General features: G+C 44.0%; 1 protein-coding gene across 1 annotated transcript in view; it reads left to right on the top strand.

Moving 5' to 3' along the window:
- LOC143963333 (leucine-rich repeat serine/threonine-protein kinase 1-like) overlaps nucleotides 1-21,848 on the top strand; it is a gene marked incomplete in the record, with an annotated part of 364,270 nt that overhangs the window by 38,369 nt on the left and 304,053 nt on the right. The window contains 1 exon segment of the mRNA XM_077472944.1: nucleotides 20,941-21,074. Coding sequence (XP_077329070.1) covers nucleotides 21,008-21,074 — 67 coding nt within the window.

Below are 21,848 nucleotides of genomic sequence, written 5' to 3'. Positions count from 1 at the left end.
AAAAGGATGCCAATTTTGTTTGGGAGCCACGACCGCGCAATTGTCAGTTAAAGCGACACAGTGCCGAATCGCAAAAAGACCTCTGATCAGGAATGGGGGTAAAATCTTCCAGGGCGGAAGCCGTTAAAAGTAAAGGAAAATTCTAAGTTTTTAGTTGTCCCCAGAAAAGTAATTGGGGGGGGGGGGGGGGGGCAAGTCTTCCAATGGAGACACTAGTTCTGGTGACCTGGGGGACCCGTGCTGACAGCGTGAGGAAAGGAGTGCCGATAACCGGCTTCTGTTTACATCTGTGATCAGCTGTGATTGGACACGGCTGATCATGTGGTAAAAAGCCGCTGATTGGCTCTTTTACCTTAATCTGTGATCAGTGGTTATCGGAGGATACTGTGATCATAGAGCGCGCCGCCCCCGCACGGAACTAGCCATTTGCGCTGTAGCGCCTTCGGCAAGTGGTTAATGGTCCAGTGCATGTGCACTGGTCCTTCGGGACCCGCCAGAGCCCTGCAGCAGATCTGCTCATATGTGGGTGCGCAAATGCGGCGCGCGATTAGGAAAGTATGACAAATTTTGTTAGGTCTGTGCGTGCATCAATTCTTCAGTGCGTGCGCAGACGTATTCACGGTGTGTTCATGCATGTGCAGATGGTCTCAGCCAGATATTGAAGGTCGAACCCTTCAGCACATCTGTGCGCATGCAGATCGGGCGCAATGTAATTCTCACCTAGGCAAGTAAGGTAGAAGTGCTTCCCTGCAGCACAAAAAAGTAGTAAAAAAACAAATCTAATTGTGGGATAGGAAGGGAGCTGGAGGCAGATACAAGGAATTCAAAGCTAGAGGAGATCTCTGGATTAGCAACGTCTATCGCAGCGATTTCCAACTTCCAGGAGGATCGGCCAGGTATGGTATTTATTTGCCAAGCTGGAACAAGTAACTATATAAAAATGGCCATACCTGGAATTTATCTTTAACCACTTCAGCCCCGGAAGATTTGGCTGCTCAATGACCAGGCCATTTTTTGCGATTCGGCACTGTGTCGCTTTAAGTGACAATTGCGCGGTCGTGCAACGCTGTACCCAAACAAAATTTATGTTCTTTTTTCCCCACAAATAGTTTTCTTTTGGTAGTATTTGATCACCTCTGTGTTTTTTTATTTTTTTTGTTTTTTTGCGCTATAAACAAAAGAATACAGACGATTTTGAAAAAAACACAATATTTTGTACTTTTTGCTGTAATAAATCCCCATTTAAAAAAAAAAAAAAAAAAGATAATTTTTTCCCTCAGTTTAGGCTGATATGTATTCTTCAACATATTTTTTGGTAATTAAAATCGTAAAAAGCGTATATTGATTGGTTTGTGCAAAAGGTATAGCGTTTACAAAATAGGGGATAGATAGATTTTTGGCATTTTTTTTCTAGTAATGGCGGCGATCTGCGATTTGTATCCAGACTGCGACGTTATTGGCAGACACATCGGATACTTTTGACATATTTTTGGGTCAATTGACAATTATACAGCGATCGGTGCTATAAAAATGCACTGATTACTGTATAAATGTCACTGGCAGGGGGTTAACTGTGTTCCCTATGTGTGTGTTCTAAATGTGGGGGAGGGGACTGACTATAGGAGATGAGAGATGGTTCCCAGCTCGTAGGAACTCACAATCTCTCTCTTGTCACAGAAATGGGATGTGTGTGTTTAAACACACACACACACGTCCCTTTTCTCTCTCGTGCCTGTGATCGCTCGCGGCCGGTGGTCACAAGCGTCGGCACCCCTGCAGTACAGCGTGCTATCCCGCTTAAAGGGACCGGCGTACAGCTACGACGGTTCGAGGGATCGTGCCGACCTGGTGCAGTATGATGACCGCTATTGGTCGGCAAGTGGTTAAAGAAGTATGGCCAAAGCTTTTTTGCCAGTGCTTTCCCCTATAGATCACAAGAGTGCAATTCCTTCTGCACTCCTGTGACCTGTTTTCAGCCAACAGCGGGCTAAAGCCAGTTCCGGCTCTGAAAAGATCCTGACTATATGGTCGGGATCCACCCAGATGCCCAGACCAGCAGCTGGCGCAGCCTCTCAGTGAGCTGCTTAGAACCTGTGCAAACCACTCCCCTCCCCTCGACAGCCGGCACGCCAGTGAGCGCTGGAAGGGCAGAGCAGAGAGCCGGTGACTGACAGTCACCGGCTCTCTGAAAATTGAGAACTGAGCGATCAGCTGTCCTTGATCGCTCAGTTCTCAGTCTTATGCCGCGTACTCATGACCGGACTTTCCAGCAGAAAAGGTCAGACAGAATCATATTCCGTTCGTGTGTGGGATTCATATGACTTTTTTTTTTTTTTTTTTTCAAATTCTGACGGACCTAGAAATAGAACATGTTTTAAATCTTTCAGACGGAATCAATTCCTATCGGGAAAACCGTTCGTCTGTATGCTATTCCGATGGACCAAATACGACGCAAGGGCAGCTATTGGCTATTGAACTTCCTTTTTTCTAGTCCCGTCGTACGTCATCGCGTTCTAAACTAACGGACTTTGGTGTGATCGTGTGTAGGCAAGTCCGTTTCAGAGGAACTCCGTCGGAACACCATCGGAAAGGCCGCCAGAGTTTATTCTGACGGAAAGTCCGGTCGTGTGTATGCGGCATTAGAGCTGGCAGGGGACAGAAGCGACATCCACCTAGGGGAGTATCATTTATTTTATTTATTATTTACTTAAACCCCACACTTCTCTTTTAAGTTCCTATGAGATTTTTGTGATTGGGATTAGATCTGCTTTAACCTTGAATGTGATGAGCAGTTCTCAGTTCCCGGCCTCTCTGGGCATTAATAATTCATAGGAGAAGCTCCTGGAAGAAGCAATCTATAACTATTAGATGCATTCCCTTGTAAGAATTTCATTTGTTCTCGATTCTAAAATAGATCAATCCCTGTCTTGCCTGATGCAGGATACATTACTGTAACATCTGACAGACAGCCAGCCATGTCTGCATGCTTTGCTGTGGTCATAGGATTGCTAAGTACACTTATGTCCACTAGGGCATGCCTTGCAGTGCTTGTTTGCTTAAAGCGGGAGACCCGTAAAATGCAGCTGCTGACTTTTAAAATAAGGACACTTACCTGTCCCAGGGTCCAGCGATGTCTTCACCCGAGACCCAACAATCCCTCGGTCCTTGGATGCTGCCGCTGACCATTTTCCCTATGGGACTCAGGAAATGAAGCCTTGCGGCTTCACTTCCCGGTTCCCTACTGCGCATGCACGAGTCGTGCAGGGCAGTCTAAATGGTCCGTTCTGGCTCTGGGACCTGTGTGTGTCCCGTAGGAGTCTATGCCCAGAAGTGGGTGTAAATACCTGTCTTAGATTAGTGTCTGCACCCCCCTCCCCTCTGAAAGGTGCCAAATGTGACACCGGAGAGAGGGGGGAGGGTTCCGAAAAGCGGAGGTTCAATTTTTGTGTGAACCTCCGCTTTAAAAGGGTTGTTTGGGTTCATTTAAAATAAAATAAAAAATATCATACTTATCTCCACTGTGCAGTTTGTTTTGCACAGAGTGGCCCCGATCCTCCTGTTCTGGGGTCCCTCGGCGGCTGTCTCGGCTCCTCCCCGCAATAGCTAACCCCGCTCTGGGAAGCTCTATCCTGAGGGGGTTAGCTTGCGGGCCCGCTCCCTGGCATACGCGCTGCATCCATAGACACAGCGTGTATGGCTCGGTCCCGCCCCCTGGTGGGCTGCGTCATTGGATATGATTGACAGCAGCGAGAGCAAATGGCTGCGCTGCTATCGATCTCTCCGTGGAGAAGAGGCGGGGGAACGGGGGGAGGCCGCGGGACACGTACAGCAGGTGAATGGGCTCAGGTAAGTAAACGGGCGGTGGGGGGGTGGTTGCCAGGTGTTTTTAAGGTGAAAAAAGATGAACCTTTACAACCCCTTTAACGTTCGGTTATGTGCCATTTCTCAGCACAGGTGAATTAGTCAGTCACCTAGAGGACTATAAGCTGAACTTAAAAATAAAAAAAATCTAATTTATTTTTTATTTCGATCGATTTGTTTGATTTTTATCAATTTTTTTTTAATAAAATGCTTTTGGAGTAAAAATCTATCTATAGTTAGTTTTCTATTTAAGATTCATTAATAATTTAGTTTATTCAGCATGAAATAGAGCTTAGCTATGTAGCATGAGGCTGTATATTTTGCAATAGTTAGGTTTTTGGTAAACTCATTCAATGAATCCAAGCTCTGCAAGCTGAGATAACATGCACTGCATTGATGCATTCACACAATTTCACAGTAACCATGAGATAAAACAAAGTTCAGGAATATTCCTTTATCCTATCTATGTACACTACAAACTATGATTGAATCGGTTCTGATATCGCTGTTTTACTAACCTGACAGCTTATCACTCTCAATAGGAAACCTTCATTTTGTTTGCAAATAGTAAAGATTTGAACTATGAGCAAGAATAAGTCCTTGCATTTTAAGAACACCTGTCATTTCAGATCCATCATGGCAGTGCCCGTTAGCGGCATCCACTCACCTGCTGCCGCCACGTCCCTCACCTTGTTGTGTCCCTGCCGCATCACCAGCCGTCCCATTATAGTGAATGGGACTGTTGGTGAGTCAACAGCGGGTCAGAGGAGGAGCCACCAGCAGGTCAGAGGAGGAGCCTCTGTGGGACAGAGATGACAGTTGCTCTTTAAAAATTATGATTTAAATCAAGACTTTTTTACTAGTGATTTAAATCCTGATTTAAATTGTGATTTAAATTGACTTGATTTAAAGCGGAGTTCCACCCAAAAATGGAACTTCTGCTTTTCGGAATTCCCCCCCCCCCCCCCCCCGCGGTGTCACATTTGGCACCTTACAGGGGGGAGGGGGGAGCAGATACTTGTCTAATACAGGTATTTTGCTCCCACTTTCGGGCTTAGATAGCAGAGCCACCCTTGGGCATCTATGCCACTTCTGGCACCTTCTCCGCCCCCCCACTATCTTCTGGGAGACAGACAGGTCCCAGAAGACAGCAGGGACCAGAGAGATCACGCAGCGCGAGTTGCGCATGTGCAGTAGGGAACCAGGAAGTGAAGCCAATTTCCCTTATAGAAGATGGCGGCGCCTCCACCCAAGAGCCGAGGGACAGGTCGGCTTTGGGTGCCGACATCGCGGGCGCCCTGGACAGGTAAGTGTCCTTATTTTAAAAGTTAACATCTACAGTATTTGCAGCTGCTGACTTTAAAAAAAAAATTTAAAAAATTAGGCGGAGCTCCGCTTTAAATCCAATCCACCCTGTGGATGGAGCAATAGCAATTTTTAATTTTGGGTTATGTGAAATTGTGCAAAAGAGTATGTAAAATTGTAAGCATCCTGTGTGCTAGTCCCCTTGCAGGGCTGTCGAACTGTTGGGCGTCCCTCCTGGTGTATTAGTGCAATGGGGAACATCCAGCTCTGCTGCCCGCAGCCTGTCAGAGTCTAGAGGCTGAACGCTATTCAGAATGGTATCCGCAATTAGGGCCCCTTCTGCTTTCCGGGATCGAATGCCTGGAGTACAGAGGACCTGCTTTTAATGCCTTCATCCCTGCATGCATAGGATGTGGGTACAGTGTTCTGCTGCACTTGTTCCTCCCGAGTGCACTAATATGCCAGGAGGGACACCCAGCAATAAGATGGCACCACATAGCTCCCAACTGTGCCTGATTTCGAGGGACTGTCCCTGATTTGGAGCAATGTCCCTCTGTCCCTCATTCCTCCTCATTTGTCCCTCATTTTGGTCTGATCCATATAGTGGTCTATAAAATGCACTTTTTATCTTTCAGAAAGTGTTTCCCAGCGCTAAAACCTTTCACCTAATTTATAAATTGCTGCATTTGTACATTTTAAAAGCCAATATAAAGGAATAGTAGTGGCAAAAAAAGTCCTTGTGGATTTAATTAACCTTTTTTTTTTCCCCCCCTCCTTTAAGGGGGTGTGCCGGGGGCGTGTCCTATGCCTACATGAGTTTGTTAGTAGGTGTCCCTCATTCCCATCTCAAAATGTTGGGGGGTATGCACCATGTGCAAGGTGGATAACATATAAGATGCTTATTTCACAAGTTTTGCATAATTTAACCCAACCCCAAATTAAAAATTGTCTTTGCTCTATCCACTTGATGTGAAAATGCCTGGAAATATGCACAGCAGCTAGATGTCTTTATGTGCCAAGGCTTAGTGATTCTATAAAAAAAAAAAAAAAAAAAAAAACAAGACTATCAGGATAGTCTAGATCCGCCTTCTTCAATCTTTTTCAACACAGAGGAACTCTTGAAATAACTTTCCGGTCTCGGGAAACCCCTGCAAAAAATGACTATACAGCATCTACATCTCATGATACATTGGTGTGATTGTTAGTTGGGAAGAATGTTGCTTACACTTGTGGTCGTTGGGAAGAATTCCCCCCTTACAGATAACTAAAAAGATCAATGGTGTCAGTGGGAACTTATCTGAGTGGAAGAAATTGCTTATTGCTCACGGAACCAATAGCAACCCCCGGAGGAACCCTAGAGTTCTATGAAACCCTGCTTGAGAAACCCTGCTTTAGGTTCTTTTATATCCACTTCCAGTCCGGGTGTTTCCATGTAATCATTTCTGGCGGTTGGGGACTCAATTCTTAGAAGGACAGAGAGGGCAACCTGTGACAAAGACCTGAAGCGGCGAACAGTATGTTGTCTACCAGGTGCTTGGGTTCGGCACATCACGGATCTGGTGGACAGATTACTGGGAGGGGCTGGGGAAGACCCGGCTGTCATGGTGGATGTTTGCACCAATGACGAAGTCAGAGGCAGATGGAGTGTCCTAAAGAACAGTTTTAGGGACTTAGGAGCTAAATTGAGGTAAAGGACCTTCAAGGTAGTATTCTCAGGAATACTACCAGTACATCGAGCCACACCAGAAAGGCAGAGGGAGATTAGGGAAGTAAACAAGTGGTTAAAGAGCTGGTGTAGTAAGGAGGGGTTTGGGTTCCTGGAGGACTGGGATGACTTCTCAATTGATCACCAGTACTATAGAAGGGACAGACTGCACCTAAATGAGGAGGGTGCAGATCAGCTGGGAATAAAGATGGCCAAAAAGTTAGAGGGGTTTTTAAACTAGGCGATGGAGGGGAGGGTCCAGAGGTAGAGATGGTTAGCACGGAACATATTCCAGAGGGTAGTATTGGGGGCATTAGTGGTAGGTTGACCAAAGCACATAAACCCAAGGTAAGTATAGTAGCAAGGCCTAGTTGCAATCTCAGAACACCCAATAAGAGGATAATATGCGACCGGTTCAAACTACGTGGCATGTTCACCCATGCCAGGAGCTTGGCGGACAAGATGGGTGAACTACAGATACTATTGTAAGAGGAGGCTTTGGATTTTGTGGGAATTTCAGAGACCTGGTTCAACAGCTCTCATGATTGGCTGGCAAACTTTCAAGGGTATACCCTTTAACACAAGGATAGAGAGGGTAAAAAAGGGGGAGGGGTATGCCTATATACCAAGAATAATGTACAAGTGAATGTGAGAGATGACATACCTAAGGGAGCTAGGGAGGAGGTGGAATCTTTATGGGTAGAGCTCCAAAGGGATGAAGCTAAGGGTAAAATAATACTGGGAGTATGCTATAGACCCCCTAACTTGAGGGAGGAAGGGGAGACATAAGTCCTATCACAATTTGGATTAGCGGCGTGGATGGGAAGTGTTATCATAATGTGGGATTTTAATTATCCAGACATAGACTGGGCAGAGGGAACCACGCATTCATCTAAGGCTCGTCAGTTCCTAAAATTGCAGGACAATTTTATGACTCAGATGGTAGAGGCACCAACTATAAATAAAGAATTACTGGATCTACTGATTACCAACAATACAGACCTGATCACGGATGTGGAAATACGGGGCAATTTAGGGAACAGCAATCACAGGTCAATTGGCTTCAGTATAAATCACACAAATAGGAAACATAAGGGGAATACAAAGACACTGAATTTCAGAAGGGTATAAATGTGTACTCTTACCAGATGCTTTGGACTCACTTACGAGCGGTAGTGGGTCAATCGAGCTTATGTGGGCCGAATGCCTCACGGTATAGGTTAAGCAGAAGGAAGATCACTCCAAGCAGGTTACGACCACGTTTCAGCGGTGATAGTCCAGATGAAGTTCCTCAATCCTTGTGATTCTCCAATATGTGACGAAAACCTCCACTCAGTGGGGGAACCCTCTGGAGGTCAGAGTATATACAAAGAGGCTCAATCAAACCGGGGAGAAAGTGGGAAAAAAAAGGAAAAAGCTCAATATGGTGCAGGTCAAAAATCAGAGTTTTTATTTAAAATTGTGGTACATCATGTGAAATGAGTACATAAAAACTGGTGATCACAGGTATAAAATTATAGGGGGAGCAAGCGTAGTAAGCCCAGGGTTTTCCTTTTTTTTCCCCCCCACTTTCTCCCCGGTTTGATTGAGCCTCTTTGCATATACTCTGACCTCCTGAGGGTTTCCCCACTGAGTGGTGGTTTTCATCACATATTGGAGAATCACAAGGATTGAGGAACTTCGCCTGGACTATCACCGTTGAAACGTGGTCATATCCTGCTTGTAGTGATTGTTCTTCTGCCTAACCTATACCGTGAGGCATTTGGCCCACGTAAGCCCAATTGACCCACTACTGCTGGTAAGTGGGTCCATCGCATCCGGTAAGAGTACCCATTTATACCCTTATGACTGAGGATCTTTTTCATCTTTACAGCTTCACTGCTAATTTCATGTTGTCTACACCATTTTCATTTGAATGAAGATTCACCATTGTGTATTTAGGTAAATGGGTCCACCGCATCCGGTAAGAGTACCCATTTATACCCTTATGACTGAGGATCTTTTTCATCTTTACAGCTTCACTGCTAATTTCATGTTGTCTACACCATTTTCATTTGATTGAAGATTCACCATTGTGTATTTGATGGACACTATTTTTTGAATTTTATATTTTTCTTACTAGTTCACTACAGTGAATGTTTGATTTTTTTTTTTTTGTTGTATTATCACATTGGTTATACGTTAAGCATATATATTATTCCGTTTTCTATTGTTTTTAGCGCTGCACTGTATTTCTTTATCCTGTTTGGACTTTGAGTGTTGGCAGCTTTTTTCACAAATTTTTTGGTTTAGCGCAGTAATTTCCCACAATTTTCCTGACCTTAAACATAGACAGATTCCTCCATCCACGCTACACAGCGCAGATTGACAAATTTCCCTGGCGGGTACTGTATTTGTACAGCCAGCCTTGCCAACTGTCAAAATATTCAAACAGCGGCTGCATCCGATTGGATACAACCACTGAAGAAATCACATGCAATAGAATGGGATGGACGCTGCTCTCCCAGCCAACTCATGGGAGATGAGATAGGAAGTGGCTTTAGCCCACCCTTCTCCGCAAACCACGCCCACTGACGCTCTTTGCCCCGCTCACTGGGGCTTAGTCATAGAGATTGCAACCCCTGAATACAGCTGCTGTTTGGCTGACAATTTTCTTCCTAGTTCCTTTTTATTTTTTAGTCGAGGAATATTGGGTGAGAGACAGTTGACAGGACCCACTCACAGGTATTAGCCAAAATTCGAACAGTGTGTGGCCAGCTCTAGGTTTGATGGGTATACAGTATGCTGAAAATTTGTTTGTGCTTTCTGTACCCCATACAGCAGTGTTTCTCAACTCCAGTCCTCAAGGTGCCCCAACAGGTCATATTTTCAGGATTTCCATTATTCTGCACAGGTGATTTGATCAGTTTCACTGCCTTTGTAATTACCACAGCCGTTTCATCGGAGCAAAATCCTGAAAACATGACCTGTTGGGGCGCCTTGAGGACTGGAGTTGAGAAACACTGCCATACAGAATAATGCTTATTTACTACTAAATCTAATCTTTTCTTTAACCGCTTGCTGACCAGCCTGTAGCACTTTTACTGCTACAGGTTGGCAGCTGTGCACAGGATCATGTGTATTTATACGTGACCCTGCACTTCCGCCTGCAGGGGGCGCACTGCTTCTGCTGTGATAATTCACAGCAGGAGCCGATCTGCGGGTGCTGGACACTAAATGTCCTTCGGCACCCACGGAACATTGGCAGTAAACAGAGAACAAAGCCTATCTCAGTTATGACAGGGGGGAAGGGATTGATCCTGTGTCCCTGCAAAGCAGGGACTAGAATCCATCTCTTCCCCTAGTGAAAGCAGAACACGGTGTACACAAAAACACTGGTTAGGCACACATTTAACCCTTGGATCACCCTAGATGTTTAACCCCTTCCCAGCCAGTGTCATTAGTATAGTGACAGTGCATATTTTTAGCACTGATCATCAGTTTATTAGTATCATTGGTTCCCACAAAGTGTCAGTTAGTGTCTGATTGTTCTCCGCGATATTGCAGTCCCGTTATAAGTCGCTGATCGCCACCATGACTAGTATACAAAAAAATAATAAATAAAAATTCCATAAATATGTCCGATAGTTTGTAGATGCTATAATGTTTGCGTAAAACAATCAATATACTGTAAAACCTTGGATTGCAAGCATAATTAGTTCCAGAAACATGCTTGCAATCCAAAGCACTTGAATATCGAAGCAAATTTCCCCGTAAGAAATAATAGAAACTCAAATGATTAGTTTCCCAACAATTATTCATAAGTCCTTCAGTTTATAGTCCATATAAAAAGATTACAGCAATGTGACCAGGTTGTGTAACCATAAAATGTCCATCCACAAATGGAAGCCTCCACAAGGGGATTAGAAGCAAAATCCAGCCGGAGCTCCAGAGTATAAAAGAGAAGAGAGGCGCCTCTAAGTGTAGCAATATGGTTACATTTAATGAAGGTACAACATTTAGCAACTCACATGGTTGATGATTAAAAGAGGCACATCTAAGTATGAAGGCATCCGGGGTAAAGCTGTCCACATAGACCATCCTCTTCACTGCCATTGGCGTCGTCCCTTCCACACTGCGCTCCACAAGCAGTTTGAGCGCTCTACTGCAGGGTAGTCTGGGTAGACCAATGTTCAGCTTTCAGCACTGACGCACTTTGAATGACAATTGCGCAGTCATACAACACTGTACCCAAATTAAATTTTTATCATTTTTTTCCCCCCAAATAGAGCTTTCTGTTGGTGGTATTTGATCACCTGTGCGATTTTTTTTTTTTTTTTTTTTTTTTTTTTTTTTTTTTTTTTTTTTGTTAAAAAAAATGTAAAAAGACTGAAATTAAAAAAAATATATATTTTTTTAAAATGTTGTTATAAAATTTTAAAACAGGTAATATTTGTCCGTCATTGATGTACGCTGATGAGGCGGCAGTGATGGGCACCGATAGGTGGCAGTGATGGGCACCGATGGGTGGCAGTGATAGATCGGTGGCAGTGATGGGCACCGATGGGTGGCAGTGATGGGCACCGATGGGTGGCAGTGATGGGCACCGATGGGTGGCAGTGATGGGCACCGATGGGTGGCAGTGATGGGCACCGATGGGTGGCAGTGATGGGCACTGATCGGTTACATTGATAGGTGGCACTGGTGGACATTGATAGGTGGCACTTGTGGGCACTTTCAGCCTCTTCCATTTTGGGGCCGTTGTCCCTTTAAGGTGAGCCGGTGATCTGCTTTTTTTTTTTTCTCCGCTGTCAGCGTGAGGAGAAAAAAAAAAAACGATCACGAGCTTTTGTTTTGATCATGTGATCAGCCAATGACACATGATCAAAACAAAAGCTTGGTGATCGTTTTTTTTTTCTCCTCACGCTGACAGCGGAGGAGAAAAAAAAAAAAAAAAAGCCGATCACCGGTTCACCTTTAAAGGGACAACGGCCCCAAAATGACAGCTGATCACATGGTAAGGGGCCGGGACCGGCCCCTTTTCTCAGATCGGTGATCACCCGAGTCTCAGTGACTCTGCGATCACAGCGTGCTCCGTGCGCTCCCTGTAGGGTGTACGCAGGGAGCGAGCACAGGGGAGGCCGTCATATAACGGCCATCCCGGGAATTCACATCCGTCATTCGGCCATAGCGCGGGTGTCAAGTGGTTAAGTTACTCTCAAACCAAGGTTTTACTGTATGCTTTGGGATTTATTTACCAAAAACATGTAGCTGAATACTTATTGTCCAAAATTTATGAAGAATTATTATTATTTTTTTTTATTGGGTATGTTTTATAGCAGAAATTTTCAAAATGTTGAAAATCGTGTTGTCTTTTATGGCAGATTTTGGAGATTTTATTTTTTATTTTTGAAATTTCTGTTCTGTGGATGATCAGTTTCCACTCTCGGTGAAGGGGGTTTCCATTTTATTGATAAAAGTACAAACACTTTTTTTTTTGTCATTCCTATTTCTGAAAACAATGGTAAATGGCATTGATGTATCTTGGTGAATCGAGCTTTTTGTCATCTGTAAATGAACACTTGTACATACAGAACTTCTCATATTTAACAAAACTTATTTTTAACAAGTCTGTCAGTCTATGCTAAAGAAAACGTGCAATGAGGAACTAGGTTTGTTCTGGGTCAATGACTCAGAAAGAATTGAGTATAATATACAGCGCCTTGAAAAAGTATTCATACCCCTTGACATTTTCAACATTTTGTCATGTTACAACCAAAAAATGTAAATTTATTTTATTGGGATTTTATGTGATAGACCAACACAAAGTGGCACATAAAATTTATAAAGTGTAAGGAAAATGATAAATGGTTTTAATTTTTTTTTTTTTTTTACAAATATGTGAATGAAAAGTGTGTGTGTGGGGGGGGGGGGGAGGCATTTGTATTCAGCCTCCTTTACTCTGATACCCCTAACTAAAATCTAATGGAACCAATTGCCTTCAGAAGTCACCTAATTAGTAAATAGAGTCCCCCCTGTGTGTAATTTAATCTCAGTATATATACAGCTGTTCTGTGAAGCCCTCAGAGGTTTGTTAGAGAACCTTAGTGAACAAACCACATCATGAAGGCCAAGAAACACACCAGACAGGTCGGGGATAAAGTTGTGGAGAATTTTAAAGCAGGGTTAGGTTCTAAAAGAATATCCCAAGCTTTGAACATCTCACGGAGCTCTGTTCAATCCATCATCCGAAAATGGAAAGAGTATGGCACAACTACAAACCTACCAAGACACGGCCGTCCACCTAAACTGACTGGCCGGGCAAGGAGAGCATTCATCAGAGAAGAGCCAAGAGGTCCATGGTAACTCTGGAGGAGCTGCAGAGATCCACAGCTCAGGTGGGAGGATCTGTCCACAGGACAACTATTATGCCGTGTACACACGATCGGAATTCTCCTCGGAAAAAGCTCTGATGGTTTTCCTGACGGAATTCCGACAGAATTTGGCTCAAGCTGTCTTGCCTACACACGGTCACATCAAATTCCGATCATTTATAAGGCGGTGACGTACAACACATACGACGTGACTAGAAAAGGGAAGTTCAATAGCCAGTAGCCAATAGCTAGAATCTGAGCATGTGTGATTTTTGGCGTGTCGGAATTGCATACACACAATCGGAATTACCGATAGAAAGTTTTTCAGTCGGGAAAATTGAGAACATGCTATCAATTTTTGCCTGGCGGAAATTCGGACAGCTAAACTCCGATGGAGCATATACACGGTCGCATTTTCCGATGAAAAGCTCTGATCGCTCTTTTTCTGGCCGGAATTCCGATCGTGTGTACGTTGCATTAGTCATGCACACCACAAATCTGGCCTTTATGGAAGAGTGACAAGAAGAAAGACATTGTTGAAAGAAACACAAGTGGTGAGAGATTGGTGCAAAGTGGAGGCCAACGTGTCACAGGGATGCTGTAAAAACCCAATGGCGAATAAAATTAAAAAAAAGGAATGTCCATAAAGTTGATAGTAGCTGTGGGCTAGACACTCTGTGGCAGCTCTGTGAGCAAGCAAGAAGCAACTTGAAGTAAGCTGGGAAGAAAACGCATGTGCCAATCTGACTGTAGAGCTTACTAATTTAATAAATTTATTCATCCAGAAATTTACTCGCAAAGGTGAAGTACAAAAAGGCCTGTAGCACTACAGGATATCCCCATCCGTGGAGTGGCGTATGCAGAGAGTCCTATGTGGCTATAGGCTCTGAGGGGCTTAGCCGGTGGATTCTGGCATTTTTCTGGGGCTGTGGAACGCACGGGTGAGAGATCCCAATGTCACTTCCAGGTTGTGGGGGGTTGTGAGTAGATTTCTGGATGAATTACGTTATTATTATGCCACACTCGGATTGGCGCGTGTGTTTTCTTCCCATTGGTGAAAGAAAACCATAAGAAGTCCCGTTTGCAGTTTGTGAGAAGCCATGTGGGGGACACAGCAAACATGTGGAAGAAGGTGCTCTGGTCTGATGAGACCAAAACTGAACTTTTTGGCCTAAAAGCAAAACGCTATGCGTGGCGGAAAACTAACACTGCACATCACCCTAAACACACCATCCCCACCATTAAACATGGTGATGGCAGCATCACGTTGTGGGGATGCTTATCTTCAGCAGGGACAGGGAAGCTGGTCAGAGTTGGTGGGAAGATGGATGGAGCGAAATCCAGGGCAATCTTAGAAGAAAATCTGTTGGAGTCTGTAAAAGACTTGAGACTGGGGCGGAGGTTCACCTTCCAGCAGGACAACGACCCGAAACATCCAGCCAGAGCTACAATGGATTGGTTTAGATCAAAGCATATTCATGTGTTAGACTGGCCCAGTCAAAGTTCAGACCTAAATCCAATTGAGAATCTGTGGGGAGACTTGAAAATTGCTGTTCAGGCGCTCTCCATCCAATCTGAGAGAGCTCAACTGACGGGGGGGGGGGGGCTGAATACAAATGCACATCACAGTTTTCAGATATTTATTTTTGTGTTGATCAATCACATGAAATACCAATAATACATTTAAGATTTTGGTTGCAACATGACAAAATGTGGAAAATTTCCAGGGGTATGAATGCTTTTTCTTGTACAAAGGGTTTTATTAGTAATCAGTTCAACAGAACAGCTCATCGCGTCTATGGTCACGTAGGAGATGTTACAGTATCCTGGAACACGCTGCTGCTTAGAGTGTAGATAGAAAAAATGCCCTCATGGGTTTTTGCATGCAGCATATTATCAAACCACCTATTCTAAAGATATAATATCGAGGGTATACAATATAAAATTGCTGAAAATTAACCATGTGACCATGTCAGTCAGGCTCAATCCTGGTGGCCTGATGACATAGAAGGATATGTAAAAAGACTAAGTGGGAAAAAAAGGAGAAAGGAAAAGGAAGGAGGAGAGGGGTGACCGACTAGGAGAACGATTGCGGGTAGGAATAAGAAGGAAAGGGGGTTCTGCGGGGTGGGGGACAAGCAGATACAGTGGGGCAAAAAAGTATTTAGTCAGCCACCAATTGTGCAAGTTCTCCCACTTAAAAAGATGAGAGAGGCCTGTAATTGTCATCATAGGTATACCTCAACTATGAGACAAAATGTGGAAACAAATCCAGACAATCACATTGTCTGTCTGATCTTTGAAAGAATTTATTTGCAAATTATGGTGGAAAATAAGTATTTTGTCAATATCAAAAGTTTGTCTCCATACTTTGTTATATATCCTTTGTTGGCAATGACAGAGGTCAGAGGTTTTCTGTAAGTCTTCACAAGGTTGTCACACACTGTTGCTGGTATGTTGGCCTCCATGTCCTCCATGCAGATCTCCTCTAGAGCAGTGATGTTTTGGGGCTGTCACTGGGCAACATGGACTTTCAACTCCCTCCAAAGGTTTTCTATGGGGTTGAGATCTGAAGACTGGCTAGGCCACTCCAGGACCTTGAAATGCTTCTTACGAAGCCACTCCTTCGTTGCCCGAGCGATGTGTTTGGGATCATTGTCATGCTGAAAGACCCAGCCACGTTTCAACTTCAATGCCCTTGCTGATGGGAGGAGGTTTGCACTCACGATACATGGCCCCATTCATTCTTTCATGTACACGGATCAGTCGCCCTGTTCCCTTTGCAGAGAAATAGCCCCAAAGCATGATGTTGCCACCCCCATGCTTCACAGTAGGTATGATGTTCTTTGGTTGCAACTCAGCATTCTCTCTCCTCCAAATATGACAAGTTGTGTTTCTACCAAACAGTTCTACTTTGGTTTCATCTGACCATATGACATTCTCCCAGTCCTCTTCTGGATCATCCAAATGCTCTCTAGCAAACCTCAGACAGGCTCGGACACGTCTGGCACTGCAGGATCTGAGTCCCTGGCGGCATAGTGTGTTACTGATGTTAGCCTTTGTTATGTTGGTCCCAGCTCTTTGCAGGTCATTCTCTAGGTCCCCCCGTGTGGTTCTGGGATTTTTGCTCACCGTTCTTGTGATCATTTTGACCCCACGGGGTGAGATCTTGTGTGGAACCCCCATATCGAGTGAGATTATCAGTGGTCTTGTATGTCTGCCATTTTCTAATTATTGCTCCCACAGTTGATTTCTTCACGGCAAGCAGTTTGCCTATTGCAGATTCAGTCTTCCCAGCCTGGTGCAGGTCTACAATTGTGTTTCTGGTGTTCTTCGACAGCTCTTTGGTCTTCACCATAGTGGATTTTGGAGTGTGACTGTTTGACGTTGTAGACGGGTGTCTTTTATACTGATAACAAGTTCAAACAGGTGCCATTAATACAGGTAATGAGTGGAGGACAGAGGAGCCTCTTAAAGAAGAAGATACAGGTCTGTGAGAGACAGAAATCTTGCTTGTTTGTAGGTGACCAAATACTTATTTTCCACCATAATTTGCAAATAAATTCTTTCACAAATCAGACAATGCGATTGTCTGGAGTTGTTTCCACATTTTGTGTCTCATAGTTGAGGTATACCTATGATGACAATTACAGGCCTCTCTCATCTTTTTAAGTGGGAGAACTTGCCCAATTGGTGGCTGACTAAATACTTTCTTGCCCCACTGTATTAGATTGATAGGAGCGTAGAATCAAATCTAGTAGATTGTATGTAGGCGACCCAAGACTGCCAGATCCTAAGTAATTTATCACGAGTGTCTGAAAGAATGGCCGTCAGCTTTTCGTTTACCGCAATGTCGTTCATACGATGTTTAACAGCCTCATTGCTAAGTATTGGTTTCTTCCAGGCTCTTGCTATAGTCAGTTTAGTTGCAGTAAATATATGCAGCGCCAGCTGGCGTTCCAGACGAAGTAGTCCTATAATTGGTTTACATAGGAGAGCCTCATAAGGGTCTCTCTTCAGATTAGTATGAAATAAGGTGCAGAGAAGGGCATAGACTCTGACCCATAATCTGCATTCTCTTGGACATGTCCACCAGATGTGTGACATTGTACCCTTTTGAGAGCATCCCCAGAAGCAAAGAGGAGAATAAGTTGGAATGAAACAAGCCAGTCTAGCCGGGGTATATTGCCATCTGTATAGTATTTTTTTATGCATTCTCCAAAATGAGAACATTTTTGGAGCATTTGGACAAAGCGATAGTCATGACCTGCCAGTCCTCCTGGATCCAGCTGCCTCCCCAGTTCGACCTTGCACTGGAGGTGGTAAGGTTTGATCAGTGCTTTTGTAGAGGAGATGATTGCTGCGTAGACTAAAGAAATTGAGCCCGAAGATTGAGGCCGGGATCTACAAAGGCTTTCAAAAGGGGTCTATATGTATGGAGTAGGTTGGGACTTTGATGAGCTGTTGTAGAAAGTGGCGAAGCTGTAGGTAGCTATAATGTTCACGGAGTGGAATATCGTGTGAGGAACGTACCGCATCAAATGCAATTATCCTAGTGGGGGTGAATAAAGAATGGATATCAACAAAACCGCTATTAGTCCTCCAAGAGAAATGTTGTGGGTTATCATGGCCTGGTGGAAACAAAGGGCAAGGGAGGAAGTGAAGAAAGGGAAGATGAGGAGAAATCGGGCCTGCCAAGTATTTAGTCGAGTCCCAAAAGCGGAGGGAATGTGCCAGGCAAGGCCCAATTATGTCAGGATGGTGTTTGTGAGGGAGCTAGGGCAGGGAGGCAACTGGAATCGGATAGGAGTCAACTAAATCCATTGTGGCCCATAACGGCATTTGATGTTGCTCATGGAGGTGAGATAATGTGGCTATGTTCGCTGCTGTATAGTAGGCTTGGAGATTGGTAACCCGAGAGGCCACCATTGATCTTATGGGCGTATAGAACCCGTTTGTTCATTCTGGGTCTGGTGGAACCCCAGGCAAATTTCAGGATTTTACGTTGATGAATGTGTAGTAACCGGGATCGGCAAGACATGAAAAAGGTACAGCAGTTTTGGGATATAAGTCATGCGGACTGCCACAATCCGCCCCGAACCAGGATAATGGAAGCTGGGATCAGGAGGACAGCATATCCGATAGCTTCCTAAACAGAGGGGGGAAATTGGCCTGGAAGAGTCCCTCGCACGTCGGAGTGAGCCTAATCCCCAGGTAAGGCAGAGACGTGAGCCATTGAAATGAAAAAGCATTTTTTAGGGTTGAAATGCTTTTTTAAGGCACTGTACAATCAACTATCATTTCTCCTCCATTCATTCAAGGACACAGCGATCTTTGAAGACATCACAGATCTTTTAAAAAACAGCCATTGGGTTACAGTAGTGCCTGCAGGAGTAGGGCCATAGGCATGCACACAGGGTGTGCCGGGGGTACCTAGGCACACCCCAATCACCCCAAGCGCGTTAGCATTATGGCTCTGTGTGCCGGCAGGAAGATAAGAAAGATCTCCCTCTTACCGGCTCTGCAATAAGAGAAGTGTTTACGCACTTCTCTTTCACTGTGACGGCAGGGGGATCATATATATATATATATATATATATATATATATATATATATATATATATATCATATATATATATCATATATATCATATATATCATATATATGTAGACACACGCATGTTTAAGCTTTGGGTGCACACCCTAATGCAACAGGCTGTGCACACCTATGAGAAGGTCACTAAGTACAAAAGAAAATAAGCACAGCCTGTGGGCTGTCCCTGCTGGTGGTCAATTTTGCCTGCAAGCTGTCATCTGTACTGTGTCAATCATCAGCAACTGAGGCATCTCCCGTGGTCCACATGTATTCACGCTTTGGGGCAGGGAATGCTTTGGCACACTACGTGATGCCAGTTTCCTGGCAGGATCGCTTGGGTGGGCTTAGACTAGGATCCCAATGTGCCAGAGCTCACCCCCACCGGTAGAAAATCCGCTTATGTGCTCCAGGCAGCTAAGCCAAGTTGATAGCACCAAAGTCTCCCAGATGGGACATTAGTTCCTGCTTTCTAGGATTTTTGCTCCCTTTCACTGTGCGATCGTCAATCAACCTGCTGGCTGGGTAAAAGGCTTAAAAGAGAAGTTCTGCAATAGAAAAAAATAAAATACTCCCCTAGATGGCTGCAGCACCGATCCCAGCTGTAGCTGTCCCCTGCTCTCTCGACGCTGAGAACTGAGCAATTAAAGGCTGCTGATCGCTCCGTTCTCAGTATTCAGTGAGCCGAGAGCTGGTGACTGTCAGTCTCCGGCTCTCTACTGTGCCCCTCCAGCGCTCACTGGAGTGCGGGGCTGAGGAGGGGGTGGGAACGGACAGCTAAAGCTCTCTACAGTCAACTGAGAGGGTGAGCCAGCTGCTATTCCAGGAAACTGGGTGGATCATGACTGTAAAGTCGGTATCTTTCCAGAGTCTGACGCCAGCCGACAGTGAACTTTAGCCTGCTGCCGGCTGATAAATGGTCACAGGTGTGCAGAACAAAGTGCACTACTATGATACATAGAAGTATAGCCAAAAAAGCTTTGGCCCTACTTCTCCTTTAATAATACAGATCCTTGCGGACCAACCACTGAGTGCATGAGTCCTCTCCATTTCATTGAAGGACAGTGGAGATCTTGAACTATTGACCATTGGGACATCCAAAAACAAGGGGTAGAAAACATATAACCTGACATGACACAGAAACGTGGCTCACCCTTGGTGGCTCACCCTTGGTGGCTCACCCTTGGACACACATTTGCAAAACTGGCTGGTTGGTTGGTTTCCCATGCAAAGGCAACAAGTTCACTTAAATCCGCACACCTTCTTCATAAAAAGAAGAATATTTGTTATAATGTTTTTATATGCACGAAGAACAGTCTTCTGTCGCAACTTTTCTTTTTTTTATCTTTGTTTTACAGACCTATAATCCAGATGCATTGCCTGGATAAATGATTGTCATTGGCGTTTTTTTATGCTCCGTAAAATGTGTAATTGGTAATAAAACCGAGCTGTTACTGCTGTAATAAAATACTTATACTGTCCGTTGGACTAAGGTGGGAAGGTTGTATTTTGTCCTCCTCCCAGAAAGTCCTTAACCACTTAAGGACTGAAAGGATTTGCCCCCTTAATGACCAGGCCATTTTTTTGCGATACGGCTCTGCGTCGCTTTAACTGACCATTGCACGGTCGTGCAGCACTGTACCCAAACAAAATATATGTCCTTTTTTTCCCACAAATGGAGCTTTCTTTTGGTGGTATTCGATCACCTCTGGGGTTTAAATTTTTTGCGCTATAAACAAAAAAAAAAAGAAGGACAATTTAGAAAAAAAAAAAGATTTTTTTACTTTTTGCTATAATAAATGTCCAAAAAAAAAACAAACAAATTTCTTAAAAAAAAAAATTCATATCAAAAGCTGCAGTATGTGTGGGATTTTCTGGCATATGTAGAACTAGCCAAATGTATTGGCTGCAGGGACCCTGAAACAACACCTTCTTGGCACTGTCAGTAGTTCACAAGATAAAAAGATTGTTCCCGAACTCTCGAAAACCACATTTCATCTTAGCACATAAAGATCTTGCTCAGCTATTTTTCTTATGTTTGAACTTGCATTTACTATTAGATGTAATCTTGTGTTTTAAAAAAAAGTGGTAAACCAATGCTTTTTTTTTTCCCTCCCCTTGCAGATGGTAATTTCAGTTAAGACAGCTCCTAGTTGGTTTGGTTTCACTGCTGACAGTCTAGTTCCTCAAGATGTACTGGTGTGTTGGGGTTGAAGCATGTGCTGGAAGTCGAGGTGGAAGTATGGATTCCCACAATGGTAAGTGTTTGCTGATATCTGATTAATTTCTTTATCTCAATGCCAGTGAAGGATGTATTTCCTTCTTTCAATGCTTTCTACAGATTATACCACGGTTTCCTTCCTAAAAACTTTTATTGTACTGGTGTTCCATTCTTCAGTATCATGCTTTGGTTTTAAACATGGTGCAAATCCCATGGGGATTCTTGGGGACCAACCCATTTGTGAGAGTGAGAGGTGCAGATTCACACTCCATCTGCAATATTACTTGTAGCTGTAAACTGGAAACTTGATAGTCCTTTAGACATTATCAGAGGAATTCAAAAAAGTCCTAGTAAAATTTTTCCGACTTAATGGCACATCAAATTGACCTGCACCAGATTTAAAAATTCCTTGTTGCCTACTTCGGTAGCTTCACTGATATGCGTGGCAGATTCAAGTAGTTCTTGATAGTGCCACTTTTACAAAGTGGAGCTATTACTGCGCTATATTAAAAAATAATTACCTCCAGTTCATAGATCATGAAAACTGGGAGGTAATTTAGACCAACTCTAATGCCCTGTACACATTGTTGGACTTTCCGACGGAAAATGTGTGACTGGATCTTGTTGTCGGAAAATCCGATCGTGTGTGGGCTCCATCTGACTTTTTCCGTCTGAATTTCCGACACACAAAGTTTGAGAGCCGGATCTAAAATTTTCCGACAACAAAATCCGATCGTTTAAATTCTATCCGTGTGTAGTCAATTCCGAAAGACAAAGTGCCACGCATGCTCAGAATAAATTAGGAGACGAA

This window comes from Lithobates pipiens, unplaced genomic scaffold (genome assembly GCF_037356315.1).
Source record: "Lithobates pipiens isolate NorthernLeopardFrog02 unplaced genomic scaffold, aLitPip1_a1.2 Scaffold_8, whole genome shotgun sequence".
Classification (NCBI taxonomy): Eukaryota; Metazoa; Chordata; class Amphibia; order Anura; family Ranidae; genus Lithobates; species Lithobates pipiens.
This window is presented reverse-complemented; position numbering and strand designations above follow the sequence as displayed.